Source organism: Quercus suber, unplaced genomic scaffold, assembly GCF_002906115.3.
Source record: "Quercus suber isolate HL8 unplaced genomic scaffold, Cork oak 2.0 scaffold_244, whole genome shotgun sequence".
Taxonomy (NCBI): domain Eukaryota; kingdom Viridiplantae; phylum Streptophyta; class Magnoliopsida; order Fagales; family Fagaceae; genus Quercus; species Quercus suber.
The window spans coordinates 477,176-502,597 of record NW_027069701.1 but is presented as its reverse complement, the minus strand read 5'-3'; the positions used below and the strand labels follow the sequence as shown (position 1 = coordinate 502,597).

Sequence of the window (25,422 nt, the reverse complement as noted above, 5' to 3'; positions counted from 1 at the left end):
AATCTGTTTTTTTTTTTTTTTTCAATTAATATCATATATGTAGAATTTTGATAGTCTTAAAGCTCTAAAAAAGGAAGTAGCTAAAGATGATTAGAGTGAAAAAGGAAAGGCAAATACAAAGGAAATTTCCTTTCCCATTGATGCTGCAAGCTATTATGTATTTTCTGCAAAACAGGGGAAGGTGCAGCTGACTATTTTTATAAGGAAATATGAGATGATTGAGGGTTTTGTTTGCTGCCCAAAATTCCCACGTCAGTCGAGGAAAATTTTAGAGCATGGGCTTAGGCTTTACAACAAAATATTATGGGCTTAAGCTTTGAACATACCCAATTAATTTTAAAACATACCCAACATATATATCGAAAAAATTAGGCTAAAGCTAATTACACACAAGTACACGTGTTTTAAAACTACAAAGTTTGCAAAATACAATGTTTACAGACAATTTCAAACATTAAAAAAAATGTTTGATAACTTGAATACAAAAATTTAATTAATAGTTTTACATCTAAACAAACAAACATGTAGAATAGATTATATATATATATATATAATACTATTATTTAATTGATATTTAAATAAATGAAATGTCTCAATTTAGTTCTCGCCTTAAGTCCAAAAATATATGGAGTTGGTCTTGTGTTTATGAAACCTATTTTATTAATAGAAAATAAAATACAAAGGGTAATAGGCTCAAAAGATTTGACAACGTCTACCTTATGACACTAATTTCCACCCAATAATGTTATTAATACAACAAATTTCGTAATTTTTTCATAATATATTAAGATTTCAAATTGTGGTTAGTGTAATATTATTGCTGCATAATCCAATACCAACATCACTTTTCTTGTACACCAATTAAAGCAAGTCACTTCAGTCGTTGTAAAAAAAATGACTTTAGACTTACTGAGTTTTCACCTTAATTACCAGTTAATTTAAGTGAAAGATCTTCTAAAAAAAAAAATAAGTGCAAGACGAGAAAAACAAAATCACATTAGGTACCCTAGATATATGCACTCGAGCTGATTGCGTGTCAGCGAAAATTTAACCAATCGATTAGCTTCTAAGTATTTAGGAAATTGGTTAGCATATTGCCTGGTGCTCGATTATTTAAAAGCCGAGGTCTTGGATTTGATAGTATTATTATGAGGCTGTGGCAAGGTACTATAGATCATAAGAAATGTATATATAGTTCTATAATACATTCTTACATATAATTGTAGATTTATGCATGTGTCTATGAAACCTATTTAGTTAATAGAATATATATATATATATATATATTTACATATATAAGAGATGCAATAAGCTTAAAATTCGAGAGTACCTTGGAATACTATTTCCACATTACCAAGTGAGTTAAGTGAAATACAGAAGATTGTAAGCCTGACAATTTTAGACTTTTAAGTGTAACCACGAGCTATATGCACTCGAGCTGATTGCGTGTCAGCGAAAATTTAACCAATCGATTAGCTTCTAAGTATTTAGGAAATTGGTTAGCATATTGCCTGGTGCTCGATTATTTAAAAGCCGAGGTCTTGGATTTGATAGTATTATTATGAGGCTGTGGCAAGGTACTATAGATCATAAGAAATGTATATATAGTTCTATAATACATTCTTACATATAATTGTAGATTTATGCATGTGTCTATGAAACCTATTTAGTTAATAGAATATATATATATATATATATATTTACATATATAAGAGATGCAATAAGCTTAAAATTCGAGAGTACCTTGGAATACTATTTCCACATTACCAAGTGAGTTAAGTGAAATACAGAAGATTGTAAGCCTGACAATTTTAGACTTTTAAGTGTAACCACGAGCTATCAAGACTCCAGGAATTGTGGGTAGTTGTAATCTCAAATAGCTTGGAATATGGGATACCGATCGAATTGTTGTATTAGAAAATACTTAAAAACAAACTCCACTTTGGTGGTTTCTATGATATGTTGTAGTTGTATATGTTCCTTTATTTTGTGTCTACTATAATTATGCATTGCAAGAAATTGACAAACAAACCGTGGAGCATCAAGGGTGGTCCAACAACATGCATATTATCAAAAACCCTTGTCCAGATTTTTTGGTCTATAAGAAAAGGAAAGAGCGCAACAAGGCACCTATCTGAAATGATACTAAATTTACAATGACCTTCCTTTTTTTATCATCTTTTTGTTTGGGATATAAGGGGCATGTGCTCAAACATATTGTAAATTGGATGCCCTTGTCTTATAACTTTTAGACTTCCCTTTTTCTTTTTTCTTTTTTGAAAGGTTGGACTTGGCTTTTTCAGTTAATCAAGTATCCTTCTTTTTTAAAAAAAGAAAGAAAAAAAAGAAAAGGTAAAGCAGACTACCTTTTAGGCTTTTAATGATTAATTTATTAAGAAATAGCTAGGGTGCCACGTATTTCACGCAATCTGCAATTTTGTTAATTTGAATTTTTTTTTTTTATCTTTTTATTAAAGATCAAACAAGAAAATTGGACAATCATCAACAAATTAACAAAGAACGAAAGTTAAGGCCCCGTTTGGTTTGCCATTTTAAACAACATTTTTTAGTTTTTAAACAACATTTTACGCATTTCAATACACTTTTTCACCCACACGTATTTCAAAAAACAATAAACAACAATTTTCAAACTACTCTACCAAACACCCCCTAAAGATTGAGTAGTTTAAATTCTGAAATTTTAAGTCATCCTCGTATTTAAACATATAAAAGCAAAAAGTTCACATTCACTTAAACCAAAAATATATATATATATATATACACACACACACACAAAAGAAGGTTCACAACCACAAAACAAGCTGCAACAAAGCTGGCAGACCCTCACTGATATAGAAAAGCTGAAAGCCTCAACTACAAATTGACCCCAATTCAATACAATAAAGAGAAATGAGACACAAACACCTTTGTAGCATAAAGAGAGAGAAAACTCAGCTACACCACAGCCTCTACCAGAGATACAAAGCTCCATTGTAGCAAAAGACTCATCTACATCACAACCTAATCCCTTACATTCACCTTACCAAAAATAAAGACAACATCTCTCCACTTCACTTCAGGCAATATGACAATCACCATCTGATCAAAATTAAGAAATGAAATTAAGTTAGCATAAAGTTGACTCCTAAGAAAGCTAGCATTCTTTTGGACAATAACATGAAACAACACATTCTATGGGGATGAAAAGCCCTTCTTCACCATTCATTAGTTAAATTATTGGGTAAAGAGGCAAAGGCTGCCTTCAAATGATCACAAAAAAGATAATAATGAGAATCAAACTCATAGATTAACATAATTGGATTGCTTAACTATAGTTAACTAACAAACATTTAAAACCTATTTTTCATATTTTTTTTCCTTTTTTTTTTTTAATAATCAAGTAAGATTTCATTCAAAACAAGCTGGATAACCTAGATACTCAGCAACAACATTTATACAAAATCAAAACCACTCATAATAAATCAAGAAATATAAATACAAACCATAAAAAGTAATTTAATCCATATTCTCTAGCCAGGTACTACAACAATCCATCCAAAAGATGGGTATCCATAAAAAGTCTATATACGTTCAAATCATGATTGAACTTCCAAACATAATTTTCGGTTTCATAATATCACCAAAGTATAGACAATTAGAAATGAATGAATTCATACATCTTGATATGCTTAGCTAACCAAATATTTGATCACATTATCAAGTTGCTATTATACCCAAATTAAGAAATGAACTTCCAAATTGTAAACTCACACTAATTTGCAAAAAACACATTGTGAGATGACACCTTAGCACTAGGATGATCTGAGAGAACATTTTATCTGGGATAGTTGACTAAAATAGTTGTATATGTAGATTAGGGAAATAATCAAAGATAGAAATTGTTTTACTTTTGTGGAGGAGTTCTTTTGCTCTAAGGAAACTTAGGAGTACTCCTTTTAAGCAATTTTAGGCTCTTGTCCCACATTGGAAGGAAATCCTTCCTCTTAGCACCTTATAAGGCATGAACCAATGGTTAATGCCTTATAACGTGATAAGAGGAAGGAAACCCTTCCAATGTGGGACAAAAGCAAAATTTGCATAAAAGGAGTACACATGAGTTTCCTTTGAAGCAAAAAATGCCCCCACAGTAAAAGGATCCTTTTATTGTGGGGGAGTTCCTTAGAAATACTCCTTTAGGCAATTTAGGCTCTTGTCCCACATTGGAAGGAAATCCTTCCTCTTAGCACCTTATAAGGCATGAACCACTTTTTCCTTAGTATAAAGTTCAAACTCCAATATAATATCCCTAATCTTTTGGCTTATGTTAGTAGTCGCATTACTAACAAACAAATCATAGTCTCTCATTGTATTATCATGTTCATGTGCAACACTTGATGTAGATGTAGTAGATGAAGTTTGAGAATAAATGACTCATTTATCAATATTTTCTATGTCATACTCCACAAACAAATCAAAAATAAGGATCTCAACCTTTTCAATTTCTTCATTAGCCTTATTATTGTACATTTTATTGAAATAAAATGTCAATAACATCAATTTATATCTTGGATCTAAAACAATAGCCAAACTCAAGATGTCATGAACTTTACTCCAATATTTATCAAACTTAACTAACATCTTTGCTACCATTTTCTTAACCAACTCATATTCACTTGTAAGCCATTGACTTAATTTTATCTTCAATCAGAAGAACGAAGAAAAATAATGATTAGTCGTAGGGTAGACAGTAAAAGAAAACAACTCAGTAACTTTATGAAAGTAACCCAACTTCTCACAAACAATTTTTGCTACCTCCTAATCCCTATTAGTTGGAGCAGACTGATATTGAGGCTCATAACACAATAAACGGGAAAAGACATCTTTATAAAGCAAAGCCGTTGAAAGCATCAAATATGTAGAGTTCAAACAGGTCTTACAATCAAGTACCAATTCTTAGTACTTGCAATATATGACTGGTGAGATTATTTTTTATTTTTTTATTTATTTTATAACTTTATGTTCTTTTTGGTGATTGTGTCCAAAAAGATACACTACTTTGAACCTTCTTAATACCATCACCAATTACATTTAAACCCTCTTGAACAACCAAATTCAAAATATATGCTACACAACACACATGCAACAATTTTTCACCTAAAATAAGTGAACTAGCTTGAAGTTTATCTTAAACAAGTTTCATCATGTCATCATTGTTGCTAGAATTATCTACAGTTATGGCGGATAACTTCGAATCAATGTTCTAATCAGAAAAACACTCCAAAAGGACTTTAGAAAGAGAATACTTATCATGTGGGGATGGAAAATGGATAAACCTAAAAAAAATAAATATAAATATGGTTAACTAAATAAAACATAAAGTTAATAAGTTTGCTTGAGAATCTAAAAACTAGTACACCAAAATGACCCTAAGGAAGAAAAAAAAAAAAAAAAAAACCAAAAAACCCGGCTTTCCAAAGTCCAAGAGTCACTTATGTAGTGCGTTGTGATTACCATGAATGACCCTCTTACTGTTGTTTGCAGTCCACAAATTTGTTGTGATTGCAACTTTACTTGCATTCTTGTCAATTTCTACCACAGTCTTTTGCTTCTCAACATTATAAATTTTTTAAATATCTCGCTTCAATGTGTTTCTTTCTGCTATCTTAAAATTTGGCCGAAAATCACTAACAAAATCTTGAAACCCAACATGATCAACAATTGCAAGAGGGTACTCATGAGAATTGACCATTCGGGCAAGGTCCCTCCTTGAGCCTTCTGATCCTCATCATAAAAAACACTACGGCTTGAGATCCCTTTGCTATTTGCCCTATTTTGTTGTTTAACAAGAAATTACTTCCTAATATTTGTTCTTTCCCTTAGAGCACGAATAACTTTTTCCTATGTGCATTTTTAAATGAGTCGTCCCTGATGTACTTGCTCCAGCCATAAGCCTTCTACAGTAGTTTTTTTTTTTTTTTTGATAAACACCTTCTATAGTAGTTGCATTGGGCTTTAGCTATTCCATTAATATTCTTTTTCTTAAAATGATTCCATACATCTAAAGTTGTTCTTCTTTTAGTGCTCTAGCTCGTTGTTGTGGATTCTCAACCAGAATGGCCTTGGGGCTAGGGTTGATGTAGAGGATATGGTAGACAGATATGCAACTGCAGAGATAGACAAATGGGATCCTTAAACAACTTAACAACTGCAACAAAAATCATTAAATCAAGAACAACTCCAGTATCAAATCAAACACCTCAAATATCAATCAATCAATATAACCCAATGTAAGGACTCAATTTGAATTGAGTGTTGGGTTCTCAGCCCAACAAGCCCAAACAATACATTTATAAAGAGTGGGCTGACAGGCTTAGGTGCTGGCCGTTGATCACCATGCCCAAACTTATCTTTAAAAATGGCTAAGTGTTTTCTTACAAATGAGGGAATGCTCCTCGGCCTGTGGCCGAGGAGGCCTTTCTTTCTCCCCCCCCTCTCTCTTTTGGCTTTACTAGCTCTTCTTTTATAGTTTTCATCTTCCTATCTTTTGCTTCCATCTGTTGATTGTCTATTCGCCTTTTTTCTGGTCGTCCATCCCATCAGAGGCTTTATCGATACTCAAGTGGCTCACTCTGACCAACGTTATCCTGCCAAGGGGTTACCTCTCCATTAATGCGGCCAGGAGGGTTAGTTGAGTGCATTAAATGCGAGAGTGACAGCTTACTTTGGGGTTAGCCACTCCCTGAAATCACTCTTGTCAGGNAGGAGAGTCGGAGACTAGAGAGCTCTGAGAGAGAAAGAGATTAGTGTTTTTTTTTTTTTTTTAAGTACGGGTCGGGTTCGGATATAGGGATATTTAGGGACTAGCATAGTAAGGGGACATAATATAGTAAGTTAACATGCATTTGAAAGGAATTTGCAAACTAGCATCTTGAGTTTTAGAAACTTGAGACTTAAAGACTTGCTTCCTACTTGCTGAGTTGGACACTATTATGCCACATAGATCTCGAGTCTTAAAGACTTGAGTCCTACAAAGCAAAACTAGTCTTTAAGACTCAATTTTCTTCGGGAAATATAATTATGCCACATAGATCTTGAGTTTATAAGACTCGAAATTTAATTAAAATATACTTGGATCTCGAGTCTTATAGACTCGATTTTTACTGGGCAAAATTTTATAAAATACAGATACACATTAGTAAGTCACTGAACACTCTCTCACCCATAACACTCAACCTTTAACACTTAGCCTCACACTCTTCAGTAATTCACTGCCTCACTCATCCATAACACTCACACTTCTCACACCACATTGTCTTCGATCTCACACCACATTGCCTCTCTCTGTCATTGCTCCTCCCTCTCAAGAAATTTACATCTCAGGTAAGGGTTTGGATTTAATTGTCACTGCAATTGGGTATTATTTGTTGTTGGGTGTGGGTAAAGAGTTTGACTATTTATTTGGTAGATAGTTAACATAACTTAGTTAAGATACCAATATTGTGAATTATAGAACTTTGTTTTGTTAGTGTAAATTTTTTGAGTATTTATTTGCATGGTCTTTGTTATCAAAATTTATTCATCATTTCTACGCTCTTATCTTTATCATGATCTTAGAAGGATTTTGACTTTTTATTTTTTATTTTTTTGTATTGGGTATAAAATGGGTAGTGAAATTCATGCCCATTGAATGTGTAATGAAATGGCTTTTTTTGTATTGGGTATGAAATGGGTATGTAATTAGCTAAAATGTTGTATACTTTCAAAAGGATTTTGGCTTTTTTTTTTCTTGGGTATTGGGTATGAAATGGGTAGTTTTAGCATGACCGAAAAAGAATTTGGTTATGAAATGTGTAACGAATGTGTAATGAAATTCATGCCCTTTGAATGAATTGGAATTTGTACTTTGTGTAGTTTGACTAGATAAAATGTTTTCTAACTAACATAGTAACTTGACTCTAATAGGTTCACAATGACTGTAATTGATATAATCCTATACTACGGTGGTTCGCTTAAAAATCCCAATGCGAACAAGGGATTTCCATTTGAAGGGCTAGGTATAAAGTGCTATTATACCCAAATTGATCGTAGGTTGAAGACCCTTGATGAATTGAATATGATAGTTATGGAAGAATTGTGTGTGAATCCTGCTGTGCAGAACATACAAATTACTTATCGTCCTCCACATGAAGTCCTGAAGCACAGAATTAATTACAAGTATATGGCGAAGAAGTAAACAAACATGTAAAGATCATGTTTGACAAGTTAGAGAGAATGTTCGAAGTAAGTGGTATTGAGTTGTACATACAGTTGGAGCCGCATGCAAAAGTTGGTATCGAGGAAATTCAACAAACAACCACAAGTTTATAGGCTACACATGTAGAGGATGATGATGTTCATGATGACGATGATGATGGTGACGACAATGATGATGACTATGTTGATGAGATTGCCATTAACAATGAAGATTTTGTCGATAGAGATGAGTATGAAGAAAGGATTGAACGAGGGGACTTTGAGAGGGACATTGAGAGAAACCAAGTAATCAAATGAATTTACTCAAAAAAAAAAAAAACGGAGTAATCATATGAAAGCAGTTTTAATTATATCATATGAAAGATAAAACAAATCATACAAGAATGAAGAAACTAAGTAAATTCAATCATAATTTGATCCCAATGTTACCAGATAGAGTCCAAATAACACACGAGATAACTAGCATCATGCCCCAAAAAAAAAAAAAAATTCAATACAAATTTTTTGGCAAACTATATAAATGCAATAAGCTGTGTATGACATAAGAATAATTAATAAGCTATGTATGGCAAAATTCAATACATTTAAATTATGTATAAAAAAATACATATTAATTTAATAAGCTATGTATGACATAAGAATAATTATAAGAATAAAAATTACATCAATCAACTATATAAAGAGGAGCTTACGAATAGTGAAATCCAGCACAGAATATGCTCTTCATTCTTTAAGATATAGGAAAACCTGATAAAGGCATCCAAAACGTTCCATGGATTTTTTTTTCAACTACATGAATATGATCTTAGACAGTAAGTATATAAGGTTGCTATTTGACCTCACAACAAACACTATTTATCATAAAACTGAAAAACCCAAAACTATATTATAACAATGAATCCAAACAAGGATGATGTTTGTGTGGCTTTACCAAACAAATTTATAATAATTGTAGAATGTCTCTTTTTTGAGTTGTGGCCCTGCATTTTGATATGCTTAACCAAGTTGTTCTGATATTGGTGGAATAAGACTAGTATACAACTAATGCATGCCATGCTATCCTCATTAAAATTTTTATTTATTTTTTAAATCAATGATATCGTTACACTTGCTACACATTTAAAGGCCATTATGCCTTAAACTAATAATGGAAAGAGAATTAACCGTCTTAAAGTGGATTATTTAGAAGAGCACAAGCTAATGATTCAGATTAAAAATATGTGGATTCTCAAGGATCCCTTATCTTTTAAATTATAGTAATTGCAGTGATAAAAACTTAATCTTTAAGCCCTTTTCCCCTTCTCATAATTCATTCCAACCTTCTACTCATATTATCTACGATTAACCTTGGCTTTAAACTAATCACATTTGCAACTTTTATCACAACAAGTGAAGATGCTACTATAAACCAAGCCCATTTTTGGTATCCAAATTTGATGTCAAACTTCTAAGTTATAACTCTTCTTCAATTTCCTTATAGCCAATAAGTTACACTACAAGATTTCAATACATGTTTCATTCATCCCTAGACCTCCTCGGCCCTTCTAACCTACAATTACTGTTACTATATCGTTATACAATTATCTTCATCAAAAGATTTCTGTTTTCAACTATTTTTTGTAACTTGCACTTGGAATTTAGGGTTTAATACTATAACCCTTATCACCCTGTCAAATTCCCTTCCTTCAGCTACTCAGACTTCTTTAACATCTAAAGAGAAAGATCATACCAAGAAACACAAATAGCAATGGTATACAGACTCCTAATCCCATCAACCAGCATAGAATTCCCACACAAAAAATAGGAACAAATACCCTTTAGGCAAAACATGCTGAAAATAGCAACACCACTACAAAACCCAAATTCAGAATCTTGCTCAACAGAAAGTTCACAGCCACATAGAGAACAAATATGATACACAATATCACAACCCCATTAACCCAAACAGTTAATTCAACCAGTTTCTGACACAAGTAGCACATACCAGCTAAGCCAAAACACATCCAAAAGAACAAAAAGAGCTTGGCTTTTCTGCCAAAAATATCACATTTTTACCTTATTATGGTGACAATAATGACAATGAGGTGTTATATTCAAAATTCTTGGTGCATGCAAGTTGCTGCAAAATTAAAAGTGGGGAAAAAAATCTCAATGACCCAACACTAAAAGAACATACCTTAAGGAGGATTTTGATTGAGGGTTTTTGGGCTGCAGATGAGAGGAGTGTCTCCGTTAGAGTGAATAAGCGTCTTTGGTGTTTGGTTGTCTGAATGTGTGGCCGTCAGTGTCTGAAGGACTAGAATGTTTGAAGAATGAAAGTGTTTGAGGGTGAGACTGAGTGATTTGGGTGGATTTTGGTGTCTGAAGGACAGATTTGGGTGTGTGAGAGTGAGTGTGAGAGTAACTGATTTGGGTGTCTGAGAGGAAGTTTGTGTTTGAAAGCTTGAGAGTGATGAGTGAGGAAAGGGAGAGTGCTTGAAAGTTTGAGTGTTTGAAAGGGAGAGTGACGAGTGAGGTTTGGATTGTAGGTTTTTAAAAGCGGTCAGGAAACGAGTTTCTATACCTCGAGTTTAAAAGCAAGTTTTATAAACTCGATATCCATATGGAAAAATTTGTCCACGTTATTGTATGAAAAATCCCTAGAAGCTCGAGTTCAGCATTGATCTCGAGTTTTTAAAACTCAAGATGCTAGTTTCCCAGATTGTTTCAAAACCAGACAACTAACGAAATTGTTAGCAAAGTAAGGTTAATTGGAAAAAAATTCATTCGGATACTATCCAAACCCTACCTAAACGATTTAGGTAATATCCAAACCCTACACGATTACTTTATACCCATGAAGAATTGAGAATTACTTGAAATATTTGGATTGAGTAGAGTTGGATATCCATTACTCAATGGGTATGGCCGTCCTTAAGTGTGGCAAGGTAATATAGATCATAAGAAATGTATATATAGTATTAAGTTAAGTGATACAGAAAGTTAAGTGATCAAAAGTCAGTACCCTTGCGATACTATTTCCACATTACCAATTGAGTTAAGTGATACAGAAAATTGTTAAGTATAGCCATTTTAGTGTTTCCATGTACACGCAAATCATGACATTCAGACATTTATAAGGGTTGCATGGAGGGAAAGTGGATTCGAAGATTCTCCCTCAATCTATGAGTAACCACGACAATCAAGCAGAATTATGGGTAGTTGTTGTGGTTTCCAAATAGCTTGGAATATGAGATGCCGAATTGTACGTTGAGTTAGAAATACATTAATCGAACTCTAGTTTGGTGATATCTATGATATTTTGAAGTTGTTTATGTTCCTTTATTTTGTGTCTACTCTAATTATGCCTTGCAAGAAATTGATGAACAAACCGTGGAGGATCAAGGGTGGTTCAACAACACGCATAGTATCAAAACCGTTGTCCAGATATTTTGGTCTATAAGGGAAAGGGAGAGCACAACAGGGCACCTATCTAATAATATTAATTTACAATGTCCTTCTTTTTTGTATCAACATGTCATTAAAAAAAAAAAAAAAAAAACAGTAGAGTGGGCTGACAGGCTTAGGTGCTGGCCGTTGATCACCATGCCCAAACTTATCTTTAAAAATGGCTAAGTGTTTTCTTACAAATGAGGGAATGCTCCTCGGCCTGTGGCCGAGGAGGCCTTTCTTTCTCCCCCCCCTCTCTCTTTTGGCTTTACTAGCTCTTCTTTTATAGTTTTCATCTTCCTATCTTTTGCTTCCATCTGTTGATTGTCTATTCGCCTTTTTTCTGGTCGTCCATCCCATCAGAGGCTTTATCGATACTCCAGTGGCTCACTCTGACCAACGTTATCCTGCCAAGGGGTTACCTCTCCATTAATGCGGCCAGGAGGGTTAGTTGAGTGCATTAAATGCGAGAGTGACAGCTTACTTTGGGGTTAGCCACTCCCTGAAATCACTCTTGTCAGGTCGAGGACAAGGTATCCTCGGCGTGGGTTCAAGAGAATAGGCTTCCCCCCTTCTCCTCAGAAATAGCTTGCGTTCCTCGGCATGGGCCTTGGGCCTGCTATATGATGGACCGAGGCTATCAGGCCCACGGACCCCACACCCAAAAAAAAAAAAAATTTATATAGTCACATATAATAATATAACCCATTAATAAAATGTTGGATCCATCATAATTTTGCAATCTTCAAGTCCCAACAACACAAATTACAAATAGTTCCGCAAACTCCATTTAATTAATGAAACAGGTAATTCTTTTAAATAATTTAATGGCGAAAATACACTTTTGATCCCTACATTTTGGACCTATTCTCAATTTAGTCCCTAAATTGATTTCACTCCTAAGTCCGTCCTTGATTTCAAAAAATCGTTTTTATTTTAGTCCCTGCCGTCACCCCAGTAACAGAAAATGCATACGTGGCAAACGGAATGCACTGTTTGCTGACTAGATGCTGATGTGGCTAATAAAATAATAATAAAAAACCAACTCAGCATGCCATGTCATCGTCTAATTTAAAAAAAATTAATTTATCAATTTAAAAAAAATTAAAAACATAAAAATACATGGTTTCAGATTTGAACGGGAATACACATGAACTCAAGAACATGAACCCAGATCACAAGAACTCAAGAACACAAAATTCCTGGGCATTCAACATCTTTCCCAGAAAATTTCACCAAACATTGAAAAAATTCACATCTAAAAAGCCGACGCCTAAGATTTTCATCACAACATTTTCTTTCCACCCAAAACCAGAAATTTTCTTATGAAACAATCACACGCGAACCCAGCCAATTCGGCTCACAATAACAACAAACCCAACCAACCTCATAAATTTTCCTTAAACAATCATCAACATTTTCCCCAGAAAATCAAGATTTTCTTTCAAACCAAACACTAAAATAACTCACATTTAATAAACCGATGCTTAAAATACATACAAAATCCCTATCCTCCACCGAAACATCCAACAAATCAAACCCATAAACCCAGAAAAATCATCAAATCCACATGAAAAAAGACAAACCCAGCAACAAGTAAACAGATCAGAAACCCACCGATCAAGCCATCGATCCTGCAATCCGAAACCCACATGAACAGATCAGACCACCAATCAAAAACAATGGCGGTGACACCCTTGGCTTGTGAAGAGAACGTGTACATGGCAAAGCTTTCCGAGCAAGCCCAGCGGTACGAGGAGATGGTGGAGTTCATGGAGAAGGTCTCGGCGGCAGTGGAGAGTGAGGAGCTCACCGTAGAGGAGCGAAACCTTCTCTCCGTGGCGTACAAGAACAAGATCGACGCGAGGCGAGCATCGTGGCGCATCATCTCCTCGATCGAGCAGAAGGAGGGGAGCCGCGGCAACGAGGACCACGTGTCCAAGATCTGGGACTACAGATCCAAGATCGAGTCGGAGCTATCCAACATTTGCGACAGAATCCTCAAGCTCCTTGACACCAGACTCCTTCGCTGCCACCGGCGACTCCAAGGTCTTCTACCTCAAGATGAAGGGCGAGTGAGCTCCGGCCATTGAGCGTGAAGAGAGTGAGAGAATTTTTTTTTTTTTTTGAGATAAGAGTGAGAGAATTTGAGATTAGTGTTTAAGTGTAGGGATTTTTTTTAAAGTTGATGAGGTTAAAGAAAATAAAAACAAAATAAAAAAGAATAAAAAAGATAATGATTTCTGATTTTTTAAGAAATGATTTTAGTTTAAATTAGATTTAAGGTTTTTTTTAAATTTAATTTACTTTTTTTTTAAAAAAATTTCTGAGTTGGTTTTTTTTATTAATTTAAATGATGTGGTATTTAAAAAATGTTAAATATAATTTTTTTTTTATTATTTTATTAGCCACATCAACATCTAGTCAGCAAACAGTGCATTCCGTTTGCCATGTATGCATTTTCTGTTACTGGGGTGACGGCAGGGACTAAAATAAGAACGATTTTCTGAAATCAAGGACAGACTTAGGAGTGAAATCAATTTAGGGACCAAATTGAGAATAGGTCCAAAATGTAGGGACCAAAAGTGCATTTTCGCCTAATTTAATCGAATTATAAGTGAAAAGAACATCAAAAGATTCATTTCTTTTAAACAAATATCAAGGGAAAAACACAAAAAAATTGTAACATTCTTCTTAGGGGAAACAAAAAATATATATGCATTCCCGGTTGCATTTTAGGGAGCAAAGAAGTCAGTGTTAAATTTAACAAATACCTATCAATGAGAACTATGTCACACCAACAATATCACACCCAGAATAACACAAATCAATTACTAAAATACCATTTTTCTTCAAACTCATCTCCATAAATCAAAAAGTGATCACAACCCACATCACAATATCATTAAAAAAGAACATAAAACAATTATTCATAGCAAGAGTCAAAGCTAAGTAAGTCTTTTAGAGAAGGCAAAAAAGAACCATTCTATAAGGAAAACCAAACTCCGAAAACCCCACAGAGAGAGAGAGAGAGAGAGAGAGAGAGTAGATTATCAAAAAAACGCACCCACAACACGAAACCAAAAGAGTAGAAGTGATGGTGATGGTGAGGAGAGGTGGAGACTAGAGAGAGAGAGAGAGAGAGAGAGATGGTGAGGGAAGTCGGAGACTAAAGAGCTCTGAGAGAGAAATAGATTAGTGAAAAAAAAAAAAAAAAAAAAAAAAAAATTTTTAAGTACAGGTCGGGTTTGGATATGGGGATATTTAGGGACTAGCATAGTAAGGGGATAGAATATAGTAAGTTAACAAGCGTTTGAAAGGAATTTGCAAACTAGCATCTTGAGTTTTGGAAACTTGAGACTTAAAGACTCGCTTCCTACTTGCTGAGTTGGACACTATTATGCCACATAGATCTCGAGTCTTAAAGACTTGAGTCCTGCAAAGCAAAACTAGTCTTTAAGACTCGATTTTCTTTGGGAAATATAATTATGCCACATAGATCTCGAGTCTATAAGACTCGAAATTTAATTAAAATATACTTGGATCTCGAGTCTTATAGACTCGATTTTTGCTGGGCAAAATTTTATAAAACACAGATACACATTAGTAAGTCACTGAACACTCTCTCACCCATAACACTCAACCTCTAACACTCAACCTCACACTCTTCAGTAATTCACTGCCTTACTCATCCATAACACTCACACTTCTCACACCACATTGTCTTCGATCTCACACCACATTGCCTCTTTCTGTCATTGCTCCTCCCTCTCAAGAAATTTACATCTCAGGTAAGGGTTTGGATTTAATTGTCACTGCAGTTGGGTATTATTTGTTGTTGGGTGTGGGTTAAAGAGTTTGACTATTTATTTGGTAGATAGTTAACATAACTTAGTTAAGATACCAATATTGTGAATTATAGAACTTTGTTTTGTTAGTGTAAATTTTTTGAGTATTTATTTGCATGGTCTTTGTTATCAAAATTTATTCATCATTTCTAGGCTCTTATCTTTATCATGATCTTATAAGGATTTTGACTTTTTATTTTTTTATTTTTTTGTATTGGGTACAAAATGGGTAGTAAAATTCATACCATTCGAATGAGTTGTAATGAAATGTGTATGTAATTCATGCCCATTGAATGTGTAATGAAATGGCTTTTTTTTGTATTGGGTATGAAATGGGTATGTAATTAGATAAAATGTTGTATACTTTTACAAGGATTTTGGCTTTTTTTTTTCTTGGGTATTGGGTATGAAATGGGTAGTTTTAGCATGACCGAAAAAGAATTTGGGTATGAAATGTGTAATGAATGTGTAATGAAATTCATGCCCTTTGAATGAATTGGAATTTGTACTTTGTGTAGTTTGACTAGATAAAATGTTTTCTAACTAACATAGTAACTTGACTCTAATAGGTTCACAATGACTGTAATTGATATAATCCTATACTACGGTAGTTCGCTTAAAAATGCCAATGCGAACAAGGGATTTCCATTTGAAGGGTTGGGTATAAAGTGATATTATACCCAAATTGATTGTAGGTTGAAGACCCTTGATGAATTGAAGATGATAGTTACAGAAGAATTGTGTGTGAATCCTGCTGTGCAGAACATACAAATTACTTATTGTCCTCCACATGAAGTCCTGAAGCACCGAATTAATTACAAGTATATGGCGATAGAAGTAAACAAACATGTAAAGATCATGTTTGACAAGTTGGAGAGAATACTCGAAGTAAGTGGTATTGAGTTGTACATACAGTTGGAGCTGTGTGCAAAAGTTGGTATCGAGAAAATTCAACAAACAACCACAAGTTTACAGGCTACACATGTAGAGGATGATGATGTTCATGATGACGTTCATGATGACGATGATGATGGTGACGACAATGATGATGACTATGTTGATGAGATTGCCATTAACAGTGAAGATTTTGTCGATAGAGATGAGTATGAAGAAAGGATTGAACGAGGGGACTTTGAGAGGGACATTGAGAGAAACCAAGTAATCAAATGAATTTACTCAAAAAAAGAAAAGAAAAGAGGAGTAATCATATGAAAGCAGATTTAATTATATCATATGAAAGATAAAACAAATCATACAAGAATGAAGAAACTAAGTAAATTCAATCATAATTTGATCCCAATGTTACCAGATAGAGTCCAAATAACACACGAGATAACTAGCATCATGCCCAAAAAAAAAAAAAAAAATTCAATACAAATTTTTTGGCAAACTATATAAATGCAATAAGCTATGTATGACATAAGAATAATTAATAAGCTATGTATGGCAAAATTCAATACATTTAAATTATGTATAAAAAAATACATATTAATTTAATAAGCTATGTATGACATAAGAATAATTATAAGAATAAAAATTACATCAATCAACTATATAAAGAGGAGCTTACAAATAGCGAAATCCAACACAAAATATGCTCTTCATTCTTTAAGATATAGGAAAACCTAATAAAGGCATCCAACACGTTCCATGGATTTTTTTTTTCAACTACATGAATATGATCTTAGACAGTAAGTATATAAGGTTGCTATTTGACCTCACAACAAACACTATTTATCATAAAACTGAAAAACCCAAAACTATATTATAACAATGAATCCAAACAAGGATGATGTTTGTGTGGCTTTACCAAACAAATTTATAATAATTGCAGAATGTCTCTTTTTTGAGTTGTGGCCCTGCATTTTGATATGCTTAACCAAGTTGTTCTGATATTGGTTGAATAAGACTAGTATACAACTAATGCATGCCATGCTATCCTCATTAAATTTTTTATTTATTTTTTAAATCCATGATATCGTTACACTTGCTACACATTTAAAGGCCATTATGCCTTAAAATAATAATGGAAAGAGAATTAACAGTCTTAAAGTGGATTATTTAGAAGAGCACAAGCTAATGATTCAGATTAAAAATATGTGGATTCTCAAGGATCCCTTATCTTTTAAATTATAGTAATTGCAGTGATAAAAACTTAATCTTTAAGCCCTTTTCCCCTTCTCATAATTCATTCCAACTCTACTCATATTATCTACGATTAACCTTGGCTTTAAACTAATCACATTTGCAACTTTTATCACAACAAGTGAAGATGCTACTACAAACCAAGCCCATTTTTGGTATCCAAATTTGATGTCAAACTTCTAAGTTATAACTCTTCTTCAATTTCCTTATAGCCAATAAGCTACACTACAAGATTTCAATACATGTTTCATTCATCCCTAGACCTCCTCGGCCCTTCTAACCTACAATTACTTTTACTATATCGTTATACAATTATCTTCATCAAAAGATTTCTGTTTTCAACTATTTTTTGTAACTTGCACTTGGAATTCAGGGTTTAACACTATAACCCTTATCGCCCTGTCAAATTCCCTTCCTTCAGCTACTCAGACTTCTTTAACATCTAAAGAGAAAGATCATACCAAGAAACACAAACAGCAATGGTATACAGACTCCTAATCCCATCAACCAGCATAGAATTCCCACACAAAAAATAGGAACAAATACCCTTTAGGCAAAACATGCTGAAAATAGCAACACCATTACAAAACCCAAATTCAGAATCTTGCTCAACAGAAAGTTCACAGCCACATAGAGAACAAATATGATACACAATAACACAACCCCATTAACCCAGACAATTAATTCAACCAGTTTCTGACACAAGTAGCACATACCAGCTAAGCCAAAACACATCCAAAGAACAAAAAGAGCTTGGCTTTTCTGCCAAAAATATCACATTTTTACCTTATTATGGTGACAATAATGACAATGAGGTGTTATATTGAAAATTCTTGGTGCATGCAACTTGCTGCAAAATTAAAAGCAGGGAAAAAAATCTCAATGACCCAACACTAAAAGAACATACCTTAAGGAGGATTTTGATTGAGGGTCTTTGGGTCGCCGATGAGAGGAGTGTCTCCGTTAGAGTGAGTAAGCGTCTTTGGTGTTTGGTTGTCTAAATGTGTGGCCGTCGGTGTCTGAAGGACTAGAATGTTTGAAGAATGAAAGTGTTTGAGGGTGAGAGTGAGTGATTTGGGTGGATTTCGTTGTCTGAAGGACAGATTTGGGTGTGTGAGAGTAAGTGTGAGAGTAACTGATTTGGGTGTCTGAGAGGAAGTTTGTGTTTGAAAGCTTGAGAGTGACGAGTGAGGAAAGGGAGAGTGCTTGAAAGTTTGAGTGTTTGAAAGGGAGAGTGACGAGTGAGGTCTGGATTGTAGGTTTTTAAAAGCGGTCAGGAAACGAGTTTCTATACCTCAAGTTTAAAAGCGAGTTTTATAAACTCGATATCCACATGGAAAAATTTGTCCACGTTATTGTATGAAAAATCTCTAGAAGCTCGAGTTTAGCATTGATCTCGAGTTTTTAAAACTCAAGATGCTAGTTTCCCAGATTGTTTCAAAACCAGACAACTAACGAAATTGTTAGCAAAGTAAGGTTAATTGGAAAAAAATTTGTTCGGATACTATCCAAACCCTACCTAAACGATTTAGGTAATATCCAACCCCTACACGATTACTTTATACCCATGAAGAACTGAGAATTACTTGAAATATTTGGATTGAGTAGAGTTGAATATCCATTACTCAATGGGTATGGCCGTCCTTAAGTGTGGCAAGGTAATATAGATTATAAGAAATGTATATATAGTATTAAGTTAAGTGAAACAGAAAGTTAGGTGATCAAAAGTCAGTACCCTTGCGATACTATTTCTACATTACCAATTGAGTTAAGTGATACAGAAAATTGTTAAGTATGGCCATTTTAGTGTTTCCATGTATACGCAAATCATGACATTCAGACATTTATAAGGGTTGCATGGAGGGAAAGAGGATTCGAAGATTCTCCCTCAATCTATGAGTAACCACGACAATCAAGCAGAATTATGGGTAGTTGTTGTGGTTTCCAAATAGCTTGGAATATGAGATACCGAATTGTACGTTGAGTTAGAAATACATTAATCGAACTCTAGTTTGGTGATATCTATGATATTTTGAAGTTGTTTATGTTCCTTTATTTTGTGTCTACTCTAATTATGCCTTGCAAGAAATTGATGAACAAACCGTGGAGGATCAAGGGTGGTTCAACAACAGGCATAGTATCAAAACCGTTGTCCAGATATTTTGGTCTATAAGGGAAAGGGAGAGCACAACAGGGCACCTATCTAATAATATTAATTTACAATGTCCTTCTTTTTGTATCAACATGTCATTAAAAAAAAAAAAAAAACAGGTAAGGNAATGCTAGGCAATGTCTTTAAGGTTTTTTCAAGAATTGTCATGCTAAAATAGTTGGAATTTCTGAGTGAAATGATTCATGAAATTCTTATGAACATTATTTTAGTCAGGTTTATGAATTGTAATGCTAGGCAATGTCTTATGAACATTGTTTTAGTTAGGTGAGAATGCTAGGCAATGTCTTAAGAATTTTTTCAATAATTGTCATGCTAAAATAGTTGGAATTTCTGAGTGATATGATTCATGAAATTCTTATGAACATTGTTACCTGTAGATTCCTGTGCCAATGAGTCATAACTCAACTGTCACTTCTCCCATAGTAATTGGTTAGGGGGTGTGACCATGGGTTCAAGACCCACTAGGTGCAAGTGTAACTTATCCCCCCAAAAAAAAGAAAAAGAGGGAAACTGTTGTTTCCATTCAAAATTAAAATCCTTGCAAAAAGAAAATTTAAAAACTGCTGGGTATTGGGATTATTAGGGCCTGTTTGGTTATGTTTGCAGAAAATAGTTTTTAAGAACTGGTTTTAGAGAGCAATAAGAAAGCTCCAAGAACATATTGTGGGTTTGATGATTTTTATGGTTTGTGGGTTTGATGATTTTTGTTTTTTTTGTGGGTTTTGTTTTTGTTTTTCAGTTTGATGGTTTGTGGGTTTGATGATTTTTGTGTTTTGTGGGTTTTGTTTTTGTTTTTCAGTTTGATGGTTTGTGGGTTTGATGATTTTTGTTTTTCAATTTGTTTTTTTGTGGTTTGAAGTTTATTGCATTTTGCTGTAACAGAGATTGATAGAAATTGATAAAATGGGCTTTAACAGAGTTAATGTCCTGAAGAGGTATGATTTATTTAGACAACAAATGAACTAATGAACCAATATGAGTAACAGTTAGGCTGATTAATAAGGAATCATAACAAACTTTGGTAACCATACTAAACGTTATTGAACAAAATAATCCTCACCTGCAAGAATCTGTTGTACTTTGATATGCTAGATTCACAACAGTCCAATATGAATTGCAGTGCTTGAGAGGTAATTGGCCTAACCCACTTGACAACTAAACATGCTGAGATTAAACATGCATTTGCCCTACAACCTGTATGTTGAAATGCTTCAATGGGTTGCATACATTTATACTCCAGTTAGAACAAACATTTTACATGCTTATAATAAATGTCATAATATTACATAAACTCTGAATTAGTCCTTTGATACCTCACCGAATATCTAGGTTCAGATTTTTCTCCAAAAAAAAAAAGTCTTAGGTTCATGTAATATTATGACCGGTCAGCACTGTCTTCACTAAGAGCAGTGTTTTTCAAGTTTTTCTGATTGTATGTTTGGACATTAACACCAAAACTTTGAAGATAATATTCCTTCACATATTTGGCATATGCATCCTGCATGAAACAATGTTAGAAGCATTAGGCAACAGCTGGATGGAACACAAGGCCAAGAAAATGTAACAGTAGTAGTGCTAAGAAGTTGAACAGAGAAAAATGGAACAAAGCAAAAAGGAATAAACTTAATCGAATGTAACATGTGACAAACCAAAACATATATCTGTAACTAAAAGTGCGGGGAGCAAGATCTGGATAGCTCATCCATGAATAAGCTAGTGATAACTAGTTCTAACCAGTGAAGGCAGTTAATAAATTGTCCAAAAACAAGACCATTGATATCTTAGAGAATTCCCCAATGTTTATTTTAAGTTTTCAAATTAAATAAGTATTTTTAGTAAGCTACACACACGCCTCTTAAATCCACAACCTCACTCTCCATCCCATTATTATGGGAGATGAAGTGTGAATTAAGCTCTAGCTCATGGGAAAAAAGAAATAACAAATATAAATCTTTAAAAACATAAATTTTTATATAATATATTTTTTTTCAACCTGACACACTGAGGCTATGCATGCTGAGTGTAGAGTGTCCCTTGTTTGTCTGTGTCCAACATGGAGAATTCATCCCATCTTCCCAATCCTTTACAAAAATTCATCCCATCTTCCCAAGTAGAAACAAATGGTATCTGAAGACGTGAAGGATCAACCATATTTTCCCAAGTATTTTCGTAGAATGACTCAGCAGGAGGTCTGTAAGTTGTGGTCGTATTTGTATCATGGTGGATGCCAATATCATCGTCTGCAACACCTTCATCGTGGTACTCCATATTTTCCTCTTCAAAATTCGGAACGACTTCGTGGTCATCTACATCGATCTCAACGTCGCCTCGCTCAACCATCTCTTCGAACTCATCTACACCATCACTATTTTCACCATCATTCACAGCAGGATTTTCATCTTCGTCTTCGTCTTCGTCTTCCTCTTCTAAATGTGTTTCTTGAGGATGGAGGGTTTCACCAATATTGGCAACATTACCTTGAAATGGGAGCATATAACCGCCCACAACATGATCTTCGTCTTCGTCTTCCTCCTCTAAATGTGTCTCTTGAGGATGGAGGGTTTCACCAGTATTGCCAACATGATCTTGAAATGGGAGCATATAACCTCCCATTGAAGAATTCATTGTATACCCTCCCATTGAAGAATCCATTGTATACCCACCCATTGTATACCCTCCCATTGTAGTGCATCCATCATCTAGGGTTGTAAATTGTAAAGACGTAGTTGTTTCTTGCACCACCTCATTATCAACTTCTGCACTTGCCTCCAAACTTACGTACAACTCAGCAGCATTTACTTGGGGCATTTTCTGTATCCTATTAAACATCATCTTTACATGTTTGTCTTCTTTGATCGCCATATACCCGTAATTTATCCGTTCATGAAGGACTTCTTGTGGGTAACGATAAATAATCTTGATATCATACCAAGCACGATTCAAATTCAATTCGCCCATGATTTTGCTCTTCAAATCATTCAACGTCTTCAACTTACGACGTACCATCATGTAGTAGCATTGGATACCAGGCCCTCTAAACGGGATTCCGTCAATCTCATCAGGATTATCAAGGGGTCCACCGAAGTATACATTTATATCAATATTCTTCAAAGATTGTGAACCTATTAAAGAGTCAAGTATAGTATGTTAGTGACATATTTTATCTCTTTCATTTAACATCAATTACAAAACTTTTTCTATCTACTCAAAATACAAAAATTACAACTTCTCACGCCACAATTGCATACACTCACCCCACATCACATACAATTCTACTGGCGCAATCATTATCATTTCGTACTCAAACAATGAAAAAACTAAAGACAAAACTCACCCCTATTACAAAATTGTAACTAAGCTCTAACAAAAATATAAATAAAAATATCAAACCAAACAACAAAAGTAATGAGGATGTGCAAATGAATGAGTGCAATTATGTAACATCATTATTCCATATATAATTTCAATTTTTAGGTATATTAGAGTCTAATTCTAATTGGGCCCAAGAAAAATACAACTCTAGCCCCCTCCATCAAATCTGCCCAAATGAACAAGTTAACGATTATTTAGTTGTTAAAGAAATGTAATATTTTTTTTACTTATTAGAAATAGGACATGAAAGTTGCATTATGTCCATTTTCCTTTGATCAACTTAATAATTATTTAAAATATATCATTATTACTAATATTTTTGACTTTATTTTTCACATAAAGTAAAATCTTATGATTATCGATTCGATTCTATGATTTACTCTATGAGGACCTCTTATAGGTCCTGTTTAGGATCTCAATTTTAATAACCTTGGTTTTACTTGTAAATTACAAATATCTACTAGAAACATATACATATAGATAATGTTTAATAGATCATGTTTAGGATCTCAATTCTTTTATAGATCATGTTTAATTTATTCATAAATGTTTTTTTAATTATAAATATCTACTAGAAAGGTATTCATATAGCTATGAAAACATTTGAAAAAGATCCAAAAAAAAAAAAAATTTAATTGACCAATTAATTGAATCTTAGAGGGATATTTTTTTGTCTTTAAAGTATTAAAATGGATATTTGGATAAATTTTTTTTAGTAAATTAGTAATAAACAAAACATATTATAACGTTTGACATAGCAAATATTATTTTTAATAATTTCATTGCTAGATTATTTATTATTATAACGTTTGACTAAAATAAACAAATAATTATACTATTTATAAAAAGTATTGAATTTTAGTTAAGTTAAAATATTTTTGTATTACTGATATAACATAGAGCAGAGGGGTTCATTAGACATTACCCAAAAAATAAAAAATAAAAAAACAATTATACATTTAAAGTGCTACATATATATATATATATATATTTAACTAGTTACTACGAACAAATATTTTTATTAGGAAATGTCATGACAAATTCAATACAAGCAAAATTTTCTAAAGCAGTTATACATACATTAAACAACCAACTAGAGATTGAGGAGACCCTTACCTGACATGAGGATGTGCAAATGTACTACTGGATTGTATGAGAGTGAGAGGGAGAGAGGGAGACTACAATGATCAGTTTGTATGAGAGTTAAGAGGGAAGTATTGTTCTGCTCTGTAGAACGAGTATGAGAGTTAAGAGAGGAATAATGCAGAGTAAGAGAGGATGAGTTGAGAGAGGAATAATGTAGAGTAAGAGAGGATGAGTTGAGAGAGAAGACACAAACAAGTCACGGGCTTAAAATGTCCTGACAAAGCATCAAGTAAAAACGTGAAAACACAGCAAAAACGTCAATGCTGAGCCAGAGTTAAAGAAAAAATGCTGGGGCTGGCTGTCTGTGACATGACCGGATGGGACTGGACATAATGCTGTGCACATAGATCTTGAGTTTCTGAGACTCGAGATCCACGTGGCATCCACGTGGCATCCACATAGATCTCGAGTCTCAGACACTCGAGATCTACATGGCAGCCACGTGGATGCCACGTGGATCTCGAGTCTCAGAAACTCGAGATCTATGTGGATGCCACGTGGCATCCGGCGACGTCAAACCATGAAAACCGAGCATTAAAGTGTCGAGGTATGACCGCAGAATTCGACTCTCAAAGACTCGAGGTGTTAAAATTTATATTGTTTCCAAACCGGGCCAACTAACTAAATAGTTAAAGAAAAAAAAATACTTACCTATTTCCTCCGGATTTTCATGTCAAAGTTAGGCAGAAATATTGAACAATGTAAGAAGAAAGAACAAATTGGGGTGGCTTTGGACAACTGAGAAAAACCCAGCCATTGTAGTTTTTGCTGTAGTAGTAGTAGTGCTAAACTTGCGGACTATTCTATATAGTAGTGGTTGTTGTATATATCCTTCTGAAGAAATGTGTGCCTCAATCGTGATTGATACGTGTCACTAGACCTTTCCATGGACGGTGATATCTGATGGTACGTATAAAGAAGATTCCTGATCTTTGATTCTCTTATGATTATAATGGTACCTACTGCTATTGCTATAGTCAAATAACATTAGGTCATTTTAAAACCAATGAAATTTCACCACGTTTTGATCAGAACGCATGTGCTTGTTCTGGGGGG

General features: G+C 34.0%; 2 protein-coding genes across 3 annotated transcripts; one reads left to right on the top strand and one right to left on the bottom strand.

Annotated features, from left to right (window-relative positions):
• The first annotated feature begins 13,364 nt into the window (after positions 1 to 13,364).
• Positions 13,365 to 16,700, top strand: LOC136070592 (14-3-3-like protein C). Its single transcript, XM_065780721.1, has 2 exons — positions 13,365 to 13,753; positions 16,226 to 16,700. Exons 1-2 carry the CDS (start codon positions 13,365 to 13,367, stop codon positions 16,698 to 16,700), a joined length of 864 nt encoding a protein of 287 aa, XP_065636793.1.
• A 4,347-nt stretch (positions 16,701 to 21,047) lies between these two features.
• LOC136070601 (uncharacterized) lies at positions 21,048 to 25,145 on the bottom strand. Of its 2 annotated transcripts, none has more exons than XM_065780732.1 (3): positions 25,018 to 25,145; positions 21,842 to 22,970; positions 21,048 to 21,346 (listed from the first exon to the last, which is right to left on the bottom strand). In XM_065780732.1, the coding sequence occupies exon 2, from the start codon at positions 22,855 to 22,857 to the stop codon at positions 21,856 to 21,858; it is 1,002 nt and encodes a 333-aa protein (XP_065636804.1). In that variant the 5' UTR covers positions 22,858 to 22,970; positions 25,018 to 25,145; the 3' UTR covers positions 21,048 to 21,346; positions 21,842 to 21,855. The 2 variants fall into 2 exon arrangements, with proteins under 2 accessions (XP_065636804.1, XP_065636803.1); XM_065780731.1 differs by lacking the exon at positions 25,018 to 25,145 and adding an exon at positions 24,337 to 24,754.
• Between the last annotated feature and the right edge of the window lie 277 nt (positions 25,146 to 25,422).